Source organism: Ostrinia furnacalis, unplaced genomic scaffold, assembly GCF_004193835.3.
Source record: "Ostrinia furnacalis isolate ACB-3 unplaced genomic scaffold, ASM419383v2 OfSCF3657, whole genome shotgun sequence".
NCBI lineage: Eukaryota > Metazoa > Arthropoda > Insecta > Lepidoptera > Crambidae > Ostrinia > Ostrinia furnacalis.
In genome coordinates, this window is record NW_021133896.1 from 704,419 (window position 1) to 718,645 (window position 14,227).

Sequence of the window (14,227 nt, forward strand, 5' to 3'; positions counted from 1 at the left end):
TTTAAATATACGTCATATCGCCAGCGGCAAACTTATCGCGAACGGATAGTACGAAGTAGGATTTCTTTCCTGGGCTAATTAATTACATTGGGTTAAAAAACATGAACGAGTGATAATAATTTATGTCGAGTTAATTCTTACAAGCAGGGCATTAACTACACAGGATTCTCATACTCCGAGGTCTATATGGTCACAGTTATTCTAGATTCACAAACATAAAAGAACAATATTTACAGAGTTGTGACGATGCAGTGATGACGTCACACGCCCAAGAGGTCGTCCTCGCGGGTCTTGTTTTTGAGGTACCTAAAGATTTTCCTGCAACAAAAGTAATTAGTGTTAAATAAAAATTTCAATTCAACTTCTTTTTTGTTGTCCAGTGGTTAAAATTGGACTCTCTCGAATAGAGGTTCTGCGTTTGGTTCAAAGATCGGACAGAAAATATTAACGTAAGACGCGCTATATTTTTAAAAGAGCTTTTATAGCCCGCGCATAAAGGCGTCTACAGCTTGCTGCTACATTCAACGCATACTAGGCACGGCAGAAAGAAAATAGCAACCCCTCCTGTCATCCGCTTTGCACTAGAGGGAAGTTGATCCTTAACTTCGAACTCCTCCTATGTTCTTCTGGTTAATTTCGTTGAACCATTGTCTGTTTAACTTTCCCCTGAGACAAACTTGGCCTTCACTGGTTGGGTTTTTATTGGCGGTCGATCTGTAGATATGGAAATCATTGGGGGAGGCCATTGTTCAGCAGTGGACGTCCTGTGGTTGAAATGATGATGATGATGATGAAGTTGAAGCTGTAGGTAGATCCTGGGTACACAGGAGTTGCAGCGGTGGGAATAGTCGCGTATAACACTCATTTCCCACCTGGTTGGGAAGAGTGGAAATACAAATCCCAGGTGGGATAGATGGAATAGGGGTCCAAATCTACTGATCGTTTCGGAAAAAATTAAATGATACCGTGGTGTAACTGCGTACAACGCCATCTCTTGGCAAATCTTAGAATTACTCGCGCACACGTGCTAAAAGAACACAGTCTAAAGCCTGGTCCGTGAGCACGTAGAATTTTGTCCAATGACCCCAAGCTACCCATCCTTATCGCTCGCACGTAATTATATTTCTGTCGCGACTGTGCGACGGGCGCCCGCAGTGAGTGTGCGAGCACGACAGCAACATAATTAGGGTTTTCGTTGACAGATATGTCAAAAGCCACCAATCACGCTGCATTTGCTGCGTTTTAGCATACGTATTGCCATCTGGCGGATTTTTCAATCGCGAAAACCCTCATTACGCGCGAGCGATAAGGATGGGTAGCTTGGGGTCATTGGCCAAAATTCTACGTGCTCACGGATCAGGCTTTACAATAGCACTCACCACACAGTCCTCGGCACGTGGCCCCAGTCCCTCGGCAGGCCCGCCAGCGCGCGCTTGACCTCGTGCTCGGGCACGCGCACGTCGGACACGACGCGCGACACGCGCACGTCGCACGCGCGCGGCCAGGGCACCTCTCGCGCGTCTTCCACTACCAACTCTAATCGCATCGTGACCTCCCACACTGAACGGAGGGGGATGTTTGCCACCTGAAAAGATAATTTGATTAGCACTCATCATCATCTCAGCCATAGGACGTCCACTGCTGAACATAGGCCTCCCCCAATGTTGTCCATGTTACCCGGTTGGTAGCGGCCTGGGTCCAGCGCTTTCCCGCTACCTTTACGATGTCGTCGGTCCACCTTGTGGACGTCCCACGATTAGCATTATTCGAAAGAAAGACGATTTGGCACTAAATACACAATGGGTGCGTTGGGCGGAAAATTGAAATTGTAAGCGCTTATTTATTTATTAATAGGTACAGCTACAGTACATAGAATACCACACTTATAAGATAAATAGCGATCGCTAAGCGGTATGCGCTATCACTGCTAAAAAAATAAATGAAATACTATTGAAGTTAGCAAAAGTGTTCTCACTCATTTTGCTTAGCTCTTTTGCAGTAAACTGGCGGTCATTAAGCGACTTTGGTCTCTATTGCCCTTACCTTAAGCGCCAGCCGATCTCCATCCAGCGTGTAAGCTAAATGCAGCCTCGCCTCATGCATCGCGCGGCCCCACCGTAGGGCCACGTGGGACACACCGGCGCATCGCTTCAGTAGAATAGCGGACATTATGTGCGCTGGTCATTGCAACACTAGCCGTATTTACACTTTACGCTCTATTACTCTTACCTTAAGCGCTAGCCTGTCGCCATCCAGCGTGTAAGCTAGATGTAATCTAGCCTCATGCATCGCGCGGCCCCATCGTAGGGCCACGCGCGCCACGCCGGCGCACCGCTTCAGTAGAGCGGGCACGTCGCCGGCGGTGCGACAGCCGCGACTCGTGAAGTAGCGCATCGCTTCGCAAGCGAACCCGACGCATAGGGTCGCCACTGTGTTGTTTTTATCTGGAGAAAAAACAAATATCGACGGATTAGCAAACTGAAGTGGCAATGGACAGGGCACATAGTACCTACCACAAAATAATAATAGTATGTACTACGTACAAAAAGTTAAAAAAACTGTCTAAGTACTCAATGTCGTCAACAATATGGTGTAATTTAGCTTGTTTCAGAGTCGAGCAACGTTTCGTTTACATTATGTCAGTGATCGGTACTGTGCCAAATGCCGATGCAGTAGGGCCGATTGCTACAAGAAGCTTTGTTAACCCGCCGGCGGGTACGCCGCATGTGTTTTTGTTTTCGATGCCTATTCGGGGAGAAGAATAAGGTGCTGATCTAAAAATAACCCCCCCCCCCCCTAAGGCAGAAGCTTCAAATCAAGTCCTACAGCATGGCTAACGTACCTTGATGCGCAGTGTCGAGCGAAAGCGCGCGCACAGGCGTGTCCGCTCGCACGCGCGTTCTCGTCGCGTTGTCGTGTCGGTGCGCGAGACGCGCAGTAAGGCGCAGGCGCGCGTGAAGCAAGCGGAACGACCACGTGTCGATGCCGGACGCCTCCCACTCGCACTCGTGGCTCCTGCCACAACGTAAATATCAAATTAAAGCGAAAGGTCACTGACTGACTCCACTCATTTCTCTCTTTTCGCACTCTTTTTCAAGGGTTTACAGTCTTTAATATAATGAAAATAGATAAAACAAAAATTTTCTTTAGGTTTTGAACGGCCATGAAAACTAAAAGAAGGTTTTTAAGTAACGGATTTGAAAATCAGGTAAGTAAGAAATTAGATAACTTTGAGACTTTATGACAGAACGAAGTTTACGAAAAAACTATTCATATAAATAAATAAGAGGCAGATGAATGTGACTGTTTTTTTCCGCCACTTTTCAGCCGCCACTGACGGCCGATGGGGCAGCAAGGTTCTGGCTGGAGTGGAGGCCGCGTACCGGAAAACGCAACGTGGGACGTCCACCCACAAGGTGGACCGACGACATCATAAAGGTAGCAGGAAAGCGCTGGACGCAGGCCGCTACCAACCGGGTAACATGGAAAGCATTGGGGGAGGCCTATGTTCAGCAGTGGACGTACTATGGCTGAGATGATGATGATGATTTCAGCCGTAGCCGACAACTTTTCCCGAAGAACCATAGGACTATATTTGGGCTGGTATAATTGCCCTGAAAAAGGGACCAAAAGGCGCTAAAAGTAGTTGAATTAATCTACTCACCCCATAAACGGCAGCATATCGATCTTGGCGACCACATTGACACTCGAGTCGCATTCTGACATGACGTTAGAGTTCTTTTCGGTCACAGATTCCGGCTGCCACTCCAGTTTAGCTGACCGACTCTTACTCGAGAGAGTATGCGATTCCGTCGTGGTCACACTGCTCGCTTCGCGCATTTCATTATGGTTCTTACTGCTAGTGAACGAGCTAACGATATCAGGACTTTTGCTTTGGACGTCCGTCAACGAAACGGTGTTAGGGGCAGTCGAACTATCCGACCTGCTTAGAGCCTGAATTATTTGCTTGTTCAACGCTTCCTGGTCTATTTCTGGGTGGATATCGTATTTGGTCAGCAATTGCTGCACGGTCACAGACGTTCCTGGTTTCTTGGATTTAGGACTCTTAGATTTGCGCGGCGAACGCTTATGCTCTTTGGGCGACGCGTTTTTACTGTCCGAAGAATCGTCGACGTCCATCGCAGACTTCGAGCGAACATTCTCGTCCTTCTCAGCGGTCAATTTCTCGGGCGACACGTCTTTGCGACTCGCATACTTCGGACTGTTAGACATTTTCTGCATCTTCGTTATCGGTTTCGGTGTTACGTCCAAACTGGACAACGCCGAAAACTTGTGCTTTTCTTTTTTGGTGGGGCTGTAGTTTCTTTTCTTGGCTTTCGTATTCATTTTGACGGGCTCAACCATTTCGTCGTTCGATGTTAAGTCAGAATCGACCTTTTCCGATAGAACCACGTCAGGTTCGTCGTTATGGTATATGACTTTAACGGGGGAATTCCCTTGAGCGTTGTTTGTCGACGAAGACTCCGCTGTGACCATGTCTAGGTCCACATCGAAAGCGTTGTGCGCTAGCGCATCGTCTACGAGCGTTAGAGACGAGCTCGCTTCGAGCAACTCCTTATTTCCTTTCATCGCGATGAGCGTGTTCACTTTAGTGTCTTTAAGCTCGCACACGCGTACCGAAACAGACTCGTCTACTGACGCGGGTTTACTCGCGTTAGATAGAAGACTTTGAGCGTCAGATTTATCGGGAACCGAATCTCCAGAGGGCTGCATCGAATGCGTCACTGTAACGTTTCCAACGAATTGCGTGTTCTTCTTTTCTGAACTGTCGACCTCTTTCGGACTGTGCACCGACTGGCTGTCAGCGCAGATGGTATCGTTCGATTTGTGCGGATTATATCTATGTACGTGTGAATAGTCAATCGGAGCTAATAGTATGTTATTCAGCGGGTTATAATGGTCGAAGACGATGACTCTGTCTTGTACCGGCGGACTGGGAGTGGCACGTTTCGGCCGGAAAGATATTTCTTGGGGCATTTCTACATCGGATAATTTCGCTGGGCTCTTATAGCTTCTGCTATCCATTGAGAATGCTGACGCTTTGGCCAGCTCATATCCGGATTCAGTTACCGAAGTCAGTTCTGTGTCCAAATCAATCTGGCTGGAAGTGATAAGGTTGGCTTGTATTTGAGTGCTGCAAGTGGACGGTTCTCTCTTCAGACTCTCAGGCGTCGGCGCTTGGAAAGCCACCGAATCCACATTAGGCTTGACTAAATCATGCATAAGCGCTTTAATTTCATCAGAGACGTCCTTCAAGTAACTGGGAATAACTTTGGATTTATTCTCCTTCATGTACGACGTCTCTCCGAACGCGGTCTTTTTCAGCGGCGAGCCTTTTATATCAGATTTGATGCTCGTTTCGCTCGCGGATTCGTCTTCGAATTGCAGTTTCTTGACCACTTCGTTGCTCACTCGCACTGCCTTCTTGGGTAGGCTGACTTCCTCAGGCGTGTCTGATGTGTCTATGCTTTCGTCGATTTCAATAGACCGCTGCAACGCCGCTTGAGCCATAGAGATGTTGTTTAGCAAGTCTTCTCTGCTTATGACAATTGAAAGTCTATTAGGAGCGACACTCAGGCGACGTGGTTCGTTCACCTCCTTTTCGACTGGTTTTTCAGGAGATTGCCGATTAGATTTATCAGTGAGATCCGAGAGCATTTCGAGTAATTCGTTTGTGTCGTTGGCATCTTTAAAACTCTTCCCGCCTTTCGACATTTCAAACTTGTCCTGGCTTTCCGATTTGTCGAGCAATTTGTCGTCTACATCCGAACTGACTACTTTTTCGTAAATTCTGTTCGCGGGTGGATTTTTCACGCCGACTAGACTTTTTAGCTCGTCTAACTTCTTAGGCAGATCGGCGGAAACTTGAGCATCAATGTCTTCTTTGTATTCCAACGATAGAGGAGAATGTTGGATTTTTGGCACTTCATCGTTCCATGTTATACTTTTGTTAGGTTTCTGGTCGTCGGTTTTGCTTGTTTGCGTCTCGCTCTCGCAGTCTCTTATGATGTAGATCAGACCATCACTGGAAGTGGTATTGTTGTCTTCTTCTACTGCTTCTGATATTATATCCGCTGGTTGTGTTCTTGTTACAGCTCTTTCTTCTTTAGGGTCATTACTAAAGACGCTCTTGCTTCTCTCTGGCAGCACTTCTTGTCTCTGCTCAGGTATAAATTGGACATCAGAAATGTTTTTCGATTCATTATCTGTGCTTTCTTCCTCAGTATTGCCCTGGTTTTCATCGCTAACAAGGTTTTCATTGTTTGCATCGTACATGATTGATTTTCGTTTTTCGATTGCATTATTTACTATTAAAACATTACCTAGAGTGTTTATAACTGACATATTGGTCTTATTTTCTACAAAATCGTTTGAAATCACTTTGGGAGCGTCAGCATAAACTAATTTTCTTTTATCATCTTGCACTTTATTCTTTTCGCTTAACATTACATTCGATGGCATATCTTGTACAATAGATATATTCCTAACCGCATCTATGAAATTATCGACATTATCACTATGTGTTAGGGTTTTATTTGGCTTGTGCTCATTGCTTGCCTGCATTTCATCTTCACAATCTCTAATAATGTTTATAAAACCGTCCTTCGAATTTATATGATCTACCACAGGTTTATCAGAATTTATTACATCTGTAAGCTGAGTTTTGTTAATAGACTTATTTCCTACTGTGTTATTAGAAGCACTATTAGCAGTACTACTCTCTGGCATAGCTTCTTGTCTCTGGTCTGGTGCTGGCACAGAATTATGTTCATCATCATCTTCACGATTGTCTTTGCTTTTGCAAGCCTCAGTATTAGCGTTCATAGACTTCCTTTTTTCAGCATTATTGACAATCAATACATTCACTAGCACCGACTGTGTGACTGACATATTAAACTTGTCTGCAGCTATATTGTCTATATTCTGTTTAGGGGGCACAGTCTGGGCAATAGAAATATTTGCATTGTCACTGTGAACCATGGTTTCGTTCTTTTCGTGGTTTATACTTTTATTTGCTATTATATTTGGAGGTATCACTTGAGTAAACGAAATATTGTCATCGTCAAAAACTATAGTTCGCCTCTTTTCACTTTGTATTTTGCCTTCATTATTTGGAATTATATTTGGTGGTACAGCTTGAGTGAAAGAAATATTGCTGGCTACGTCATCAAATACAATAGTGCGCCTCTTTTCATCTGGTTTTTTTGCTCCATCATTTGCCATAATATTCGGTGGTATAACTTGAGTAAACGAAATATTGCCTGCCATATCGTCAAAAACTATAGTCCGCCTCTTTTCATTTTGTATTTTGCCTTCATTATTTGGAATTATATTTGGTGGTACAGCTTGAGTGAAAGAAATATTGCTTGCTACGTCATCAAATACAATAGTGCGCCTCTTTTCGTCTGGTTTTTTTGCTCCATCATTTGCCATAATATTCGGTGGTATCACTTGAGTAAACGAAATATCGTCTGCTTTATCATCAAAAACTATAGTGCGCCTCTTTTCATTTTGTATTTGGCCTCCATCATTTGCTATTATATTCGGTGCTATAGCTTGCGTGAAAGAAATATTGCTTGCTACGTCATCAAATATACTTCGACTCTTTTCATTTTGTATTTTTCCTTCATTATTTAGATTTATATTCGGTGGTACAGCTTGAGTGAAAGAAATATGGCTTGCTACGTCATCGTAAATTGTTCTACTCTTATCATCTTCAGTTTTACATTTTTCATTAAATATTATATTCGCTGGTAAAGCCTGCGTCATGGAAATATTGCCTGCAATATCGTCATAGACCATGGTCCTCCTCTTTTCTTCTTTGATTTTGTTTACCATTATATTTGGCGGAATAACTTGAGTGAAAGATATATTCCCAGCTAGTTCATCGTATACTATAGTTTTTCGTCTCTGATCCTCTACTTTGGACTGTTCGTTACACACTATCCTCGATGGTATCGCTTGGGTAATAGAAATATTGCCCGAAAGATCATCGTATACTGTAGTTTTTTCCTTCTCATTATAATTTTTTACATTATCACTAAACATAATATTCTGCGGTATAGCTTGCGTGAAAGAAATATCGCCTGCGATGTCATCGTATACCATCGTCCTACTTTTATCGCCTTTTATTCTTTGTTCGTTTAAAATTATATTCGCTGGTACCGCTTGCGTAATAGAAATATTGCCCGCAATATCCTCGTAGATAGTTCTTCTCTTTTCACTTGTTTTCTCATTGATCATTATATTTGCTGGTATACATTGGGTGATAGAGATATTTCCTGCAACGTCATCATATACCACAGTTCTTTTTCTTTCCTCAAGCTTGGAATGTTCATTAAATACAATTTTCGCTGGGACAGCTTGGGTTATAGAAATATTGCCTTCGATATCGTCGTAAAGCATAGTCCGACGTCTTTGACCCTCTGCTTTTTGTTCGTTAAACACTATTTTTGCTGGTACAGCTTGGGTTATAGAAATATTGCCTTCATTGTCATTGTAGACCATAGTCCTTCGTCTGTCATGTTCCACTTTGTCATCATTCAACATGATGTTCGCTGGTACAGCTTGGGTGACAGATATATCTCCTAGGTCATCATATACTAGAGTTCTACTCCTCTCATGCGCCAGACTTGATTCATTCCGCATCATTCCTTGAGTAGACTTAAAATTCGGCAAATCATCATTCACATTCAACACAATCGTCTTTCTCTGGTGCGTTTTAGTTTCTTTAGGAACTGTTTCACTCGTGCATTCTTTAAGAATTTTGTCTGCCTCTTTATCAGACTGTATAGTCAACCTTTTACCATCGAACACTAGAATTTTATCTGAATTCTCATTTACAGCAAAATTGATAGATTCCTTTGGAGTTATGTAAGGGTTAAGGGCAATATTCTCTTTGTCGGCCACCCAATCGTTACTGATACTGGCTTTCTTATCAAGCGCCGAACTGACGTTTTGAGACACATGTTGGACTTTTGGACTGTGTATTGTATCCGTGATAGACATATCATCATCGTCTTGCTTGATCGTCACGTGAGTCGCGTCCAAATCCATTTCTATGTATTCAGAAAGGCTTCTTCTGCCCATTAACGGACATACGCCGATACTCCGCGCTCTCTTCAAATCGTTCTGAATCTCATCCAAATCGTCTTTAGCGTTTCCAATCGTCTGAACAGCTGAGAAATTGACGTCGATACGTCCAGACATCTCTCCCATCGTGGGCATGGCTAGGTCATCGCCGAAAAGTTTGCTTTGGTGGTCGGTGAATTCGCTCATTTCGAAGTTCTGATTAGGGGCTGGCAGTTTTCTATCGTCTGTCGAGAATGAGGCGTGCTGTGAGAAGTTGACATTATTGATGGAGTCGCTTATGTGTGCGGAGTGCGTGTCAATGGTGGCACCGAAGTCAACCGCCTCCTCTTCTTGGAATTGTTTATCGAATATCCTAGTGCCGATGTGGCCGATGGACCGCGGCACGTTGGCTCCAGATTCGTTGCCCGACGATTCGAGCGATTTGTTGTGCTCCTCGTACAAATTCTTCCACGTCGTCGTCGCTTCGTTTGTTACGAATTCTCTGAAAGCAAAAAAGAATATGTTTACAATATCTACACATGAAACGAAAAAGCCTCTTTTTTTCTGTGGACAAGTATCTTCTGAGCACAGTGCCCTCTGTGCACAAACGTCCTCTGAGGACAGTGGCGTCTGTGGACAAGCGTCCTCTGTGGACAAGCGTCCTCTGTGGACAAGCGTCCTCTGTGCACAAGCGTCATCTGAGAGCAGTGGCCTCTTTGGACAAGCGTCTTCTGAGGACAGTTCCCTATCTGGACAGTTCCCTCTGTGCACAAGCGTCCTCTGAGGACAGGTTCCTCTGTGGACGAGCGTCCTCCGAGGAGAGTGCCTTCTGTATACAATCGTCTTTTGAGGACAGTGCTCTCTTGTGACCAGCGTCCTCTGAGGACAGTGACCTCTGTGGACGAGCGTCCTCAGAGGACAGTTCCCTCTGTGGACAAGCGTCTTTTGAGGACAGTGCTCTCTTGTGACCAGCGTCCTCTGAAGATAGTGACCTCGGTGGACGAGCGTCCTCTAAGGACAGTGCCCTCTGTTGACAAGCGTCCTCTAAGGACAGTGCCATCTGTAGACAAGCGTCCTCTAAGGACAGTGCCCTCTGTGGACAAGCGTCCTCTAAGGACAGTGCCCTCTGTGGACTAGCGTCCTCTAAGGACAGTGCCCTCTGTGGACAAGCGTCCTCTAAGGACAGTGCCCTCTGTTGACAAGCGTCCTCTAAGGACAGTGCCCTCTGTTGACAAGCGTCCTCTAAGGACAGTGCCCTCTGTGGACAAGCGTCCTCTAAGGACAGTGCCCTCTGTTGACAAGCGTCCTCTAAGGACAGTGCCCTCTGTTGACAAGCGTCCTCTAAGGACAGTGCCCTCTGTGGACAAGCGTCCTCTAAGGACAGTGCCCTCTTTGGACAAGCGACCTCTAAGGACAGTGGCCTCAGTCATGGACAAGCGTCCTCTAAGGACAGTGCCCTCTTTGGACAAGCGTCCTCTAAGGACAGTGCCCTCTTGTGACCAGCGTCCTCAGATGACAGTGTCCTCTACGAACAAAGTATCCTCTGTGGACAACATGTCCTCTGTGGATAAGACTTTCTTGTCTCGTTCTTAGGACTACGACTCCTACTACTACACTCACGCGACTCCAGTCCGCCGGGAGAAGCTGACGCGGCGGCTTTTGGCGGTGTCTGTGGGCGTCGCCACGTTGAACTCCAGCTCCGAGAATGGCGTCCGCGGCGGCCGCTGACTCTTGAGGATCGACGACCTGCGCTTGCGTCTGTGGTGGAGAAAAGAACGGGCGTTAGTTACGTTACGTTAGCTTTTGTAAGTAAGATAAGTAGAATCGTCAACCTTAGGCCCGGTTTCCACCAAGGCGGAGCGGAGCAGAGCGGAGAGGTGTCAGGCGGACGATTTTTTCTATAGAATTTGACAGCGGCGGCGGCGAAGCGTGGCGCGGAGAATGGAAGTGGATAATGACATCAGTGAGTCTAGAACTCTAGACAAAGTGGACATTATGATATGATCGCAAACCAGTCGAAAGGTGGTCGAAAGGTTTTTTTTTTGTATGGAGTTTTGACGGATTCTATTATCAATTCAATCAAAAATGCAACTTGTCTATGGGGGGCTGATTGGTTATTTAAAACACTTCTCTCTGCTCCAACTAGGTAGAAACCTAGCATTATGGCCTATAGTGATGGATATCTAATAGTTGTAGGTAATAATAGTTGTTGATAAAAAAAATTAGGATATTATTCTCTCCTTTTTATAAATGCTTTATTGGTTAAAACTTAAGCGACACATAATATTATGTTGGCTATGTAGAGTGAAGTAGAAAAGAAGTAAATTAAAAACTTTAATTCTCTACGATACAGTATCTCGCTAAGGTAACTAGATTTGCACCTGACCACTCTCTTGCTGGGCCACTGCTCTTACATCTGAGCTACTACTGTCAAAAAAATATTTTATCATGGGCGTATACAGGAGAGCAAGAAGGGCCCTTGGAAATCACTTTGGAAGAGCTAAGTCAAACAATCTGACCTAAAAAATATGACTTGCCTAGGACAAAAGCTGGATATGAAGCTGGGTATTATAATTATTTTGATGGAAAATACAAAATAAATAATATTTATATTTATATTTAAGTTCTTACAGAACTCTTCTTGTTGACTCCTGGACAAGAAGAGAAAACGAGGTAGACCATTTAGATTACGGATTGACGACGTCAAAGTCATAGCAACCATGGTTAGGGTTGCCAGGTCCAAAAACACAAAAGTCGGACTCTGTGCTTTATTTGGCCCGACATTTAACCCTAAAAGCCGGACGTGTGACCAGGGGGGGGGGTGCATTCAGTGTCATAGCTTCAGAGTGAGTACCTACTATCACATCGGTTGCCGGACACTGTTCATTTTGGCCGGACACGCAATCAAAAAGCCTAACTGTCCGGCTTTATCCGGACGCCTGACAACCCTAACCATGGTCAAGAATAGACAAAATTAAGTGACAACCAGAAGGAGTCAATACATGCTTAATAATTTGTGTGTAAAGTATAAAATTGTAAATGACAAAATTTTAATAATACTGTCTAAATAAAACTGTTATTAATAAAATATGTGTAACTAAAGTTCACATAAGGTCAAGTAAGAATAAGTTCAAGATGCATACAATAGCATAGGGTCTAGGTAAATAATACAATGATCAAAAGTACATTAACATAATAAAAAGATTACAACTTTTATTGCAATAGCAAATTATGTTTAGTGCACGTTTTTCTATGATTATGTATAAGTATGTTATGTTTTTAACATTTTACTAAGGAATTGACTAAGAAAGAAAGATAAACAAGCGCAAAACAAGGAAACAAACTCACGTTGCTGCCGCCGCCTCTGAAGTTCTATTACTTTGAGTGTCATCCATTTTAACCGAAATAACACACACACGATTAAGACACTAGATTATTTCAGCATAATTGCAGAATAGTTCGTAATTAAAATTAAATTGGAAACGAATCAAAGCTCAAACAAAACATCGCAAACAAACGGGCGAAACGTTCAAAATTTGATTTGACAGTTCTCAAATATTCTCAATTTTTTAAACCGGTCTATTTCTGGCTTTGGGAAAATGATGAATAGAGATGATCAAGTTTGAACAAGATGGCAAGAAAGAAACGTTTTGTTCTTACCAGAAATATTTTAAATTATTACATTAATAATTTACACATATTTTTTAAATTACTTAAGTAATTTTTATTACTTTTATTTAAATAATGCGCTTAAATTTTCAAAGCTGGAAATGCTTAGCAGGTAAACGTTTTAAAGCATAACTTTACACACAAATAAATTACCATGATTAAATATATCTGCTAATTAATTAATTTAAATAACAACAACATTAAAACAATGCGAAAGAACACACTTACAGCACGCACACAACTCCTAAAGCAGTAAAAGTAAGCAAAGTTGTGTAAATAGAACAAATCGCTAGCCAAATGAGAATAACTGCATAGTCTTCTACACTCACTGCTCCAGACATTACAAATCACGCAAATTTTAATCGTTCTACATTGCTTTCTATATTTATTTTATAAAAATAATATAAAATCACCAAAATTTTGCTATCTAAAATGTCATTTTCTCTCAAAGAAGATTGTCAAAATACATTATTCGTTTAATTTGTCATACTGACTTGTTACAAAGAGGAAAACAGGAATGAGTTTCTCTTTTTTCGGACTATTTGGGTCACATTATTATAAAAAAAATGCAATAATAATATTAAAATAACTTTATTTTTAGTCATAATCCATTTCTGATGAGCTCATGTAGGATGTGGTTGTAGTAAATGATGAAACAGAAGAATTGGGTTCCCGTCTGAAATTAAACAAGTGAAGTTGATGATAAATAAATACCTAAGTACCTTTTCATAAACGCGCAAAATAAGCATATACGAGTACGCGCAGTGTATAATGCTTATTTTATAAACGCTAAGACAAAATAAATAATATTATTTACGTGGCAAGCGCATTAGGAAAAGTGTCATTAGTATAAATCTTCGGAGAAAATCGTTAGATTTTAATGGACTTTTACTTTAAGTAGAAGACGCAAACCTGCGTGTTGTTTTTCGTCTTCTCCTCGTCTTGCGAACTGCATCTTTTCTGTACTTTTTATCATCATTACGCTTTTGATTCTTTTTGTTTCGGGAAGGTGTCCGGTCGCTATCTGTCGTACGCATGGTTTCGTCATCTTCACGGCGGTTCTCGGCCTGGCGCTTTCGACGATCTTTATATACTTCGCAAGAGTCTTTAGGGACAACTTTCCAGGCACCTTTGCCCTCAGCTCTTTGACTTTTCTGTAAATTTAAACGTAATACGACCACATAATGAGCTGACTTAGACCCTTTTGTGCTTGCTAAACATTACTTTAGACATACTAACATGAACACGAAGAATTTCATTAATGTTTTCAATGTCCAAAATTGAAACACATTGCGTACATCCCAAAGAGCTGTTAGATTTATAATGTCTCTTATTAACTTTGTGTCTATAAGTACTTTTAGTAGTTTTCAAACGTCGCGTTGAAGAACGCATTACCCTGATATTTTTAAATTAAATTTACATAGAAAAACATTTATTTACACCAGTTAGAACTATTTATTTTTGT

The 14,227-nt window shown here is 42.6% G+C and overlaps 2 protein-coding genes across 3 annotated transcripts; both read right to left on the bottom strand.

Moving 5' to 3' along the window:
- Positions 1-110: 110 nt before the first annotated feature.
- Positions 111-12,640, bottom strand: LOC114358063 (uncharacterized). Of its 2 annotated transcripts, XM_028311933.1 has the most exons (8): positions 12,442-12,640; positions 10,714-10,851; positions 7,335-9,595; positions 3,665-7,124; positions 2,843-3,015; positions 2,230-2,444; positions 1,380-1,585; positions 111-318 (listed from the first exon to the last, which is right to left on the bottom strand). In XM_028311933.1, the coding sequence occupies exons 1-8, from the start codon at positions 12,486-12,488 to the stop codon at positions 261-263; spliced, it is 6,558 nt and encodes a 2,185-aa protein (XP_028167734.1). In that variant the 5' UTR covers positions 12,489-12,640; the 3' UTR covers positions 111-260. The 2 variants fall into 2 exon arrangements, with proteins under 2 accessions (XP_028167734.1, XP_028167733.1); XM_028311932.1 differs by having other exon boundaries at positions 3,665-9,595.
- Positions 12,641-13,359: 719 nt separating this feature from the next.
- LOC114358062 (uncharacterized) lies at positions 13,360-14,193 on the bottom strand. Its single transcript, XM_028311931.1, has 3 exons — positions 14,002-14,193; positions 13,675-13,916; positions 13,360-13,438 (listed from the first exon to the last, which is right to left on the bottom strand). Exons 1-3 carry the CDS (start codon positions 14,152-14,154, stop codon positions 13,360-13,362), a joined length of 474 nt encoding a protein of 157 aa, XP_028167732.1. The 5' UTR covers positions 14,155-14,193.
- Positions 14,194-14,227: the final 34 nt, after the last annotated feature.

Excerpts from the sequence above, each read along its gene's own strand:
- LOC114358063 (XM_028311932.1), bottom strand. The coding sequence starts at position 12,488 with ATGGATGACACTCAAAGTAATAGAACTTCAGAGGCGGCGGCAGCAAC. Across the intron at positions 10,852-12,441 it reads TCAGAGGCGGCGGCAGCAAC|ACGCAAGCGCAGGTCGTCGA; the intron begins GTGAGTTTGTTT and ends TCTCCACCACAG. Across the intron at positions 319-1,379 it reads CACGTGCCGAGGACTGTGTG|GAAAATCTTTAGGTACCTCA; the intron begins GTGAGTGCTATT and ends CTTTTGTTGCAG.
- LOC114358062 (XM_028311931.1), bottom strand. The coding sequence starts at position 14,154 with ATGCGTTCTTCAACGCGACGTTTGAAAACTACTAAAAGTACTTATAGA. Across the intron at positions 13,917-14,001 it reads ATGAAATTCTTCGTGTTCAT|AAAAGTCAAAGAGCTGAGGG; the intron begins GTTAGTATGTCT and ends TTAAATTTACAG. Across the intron at positions 13,439-13,674 it reads AGACGAAAAACAACACGCAG|ACGGGAACCCAATTCTTCTG; the intron begins GTTTGCGTCTTC and ends GTTTAATTTCAG.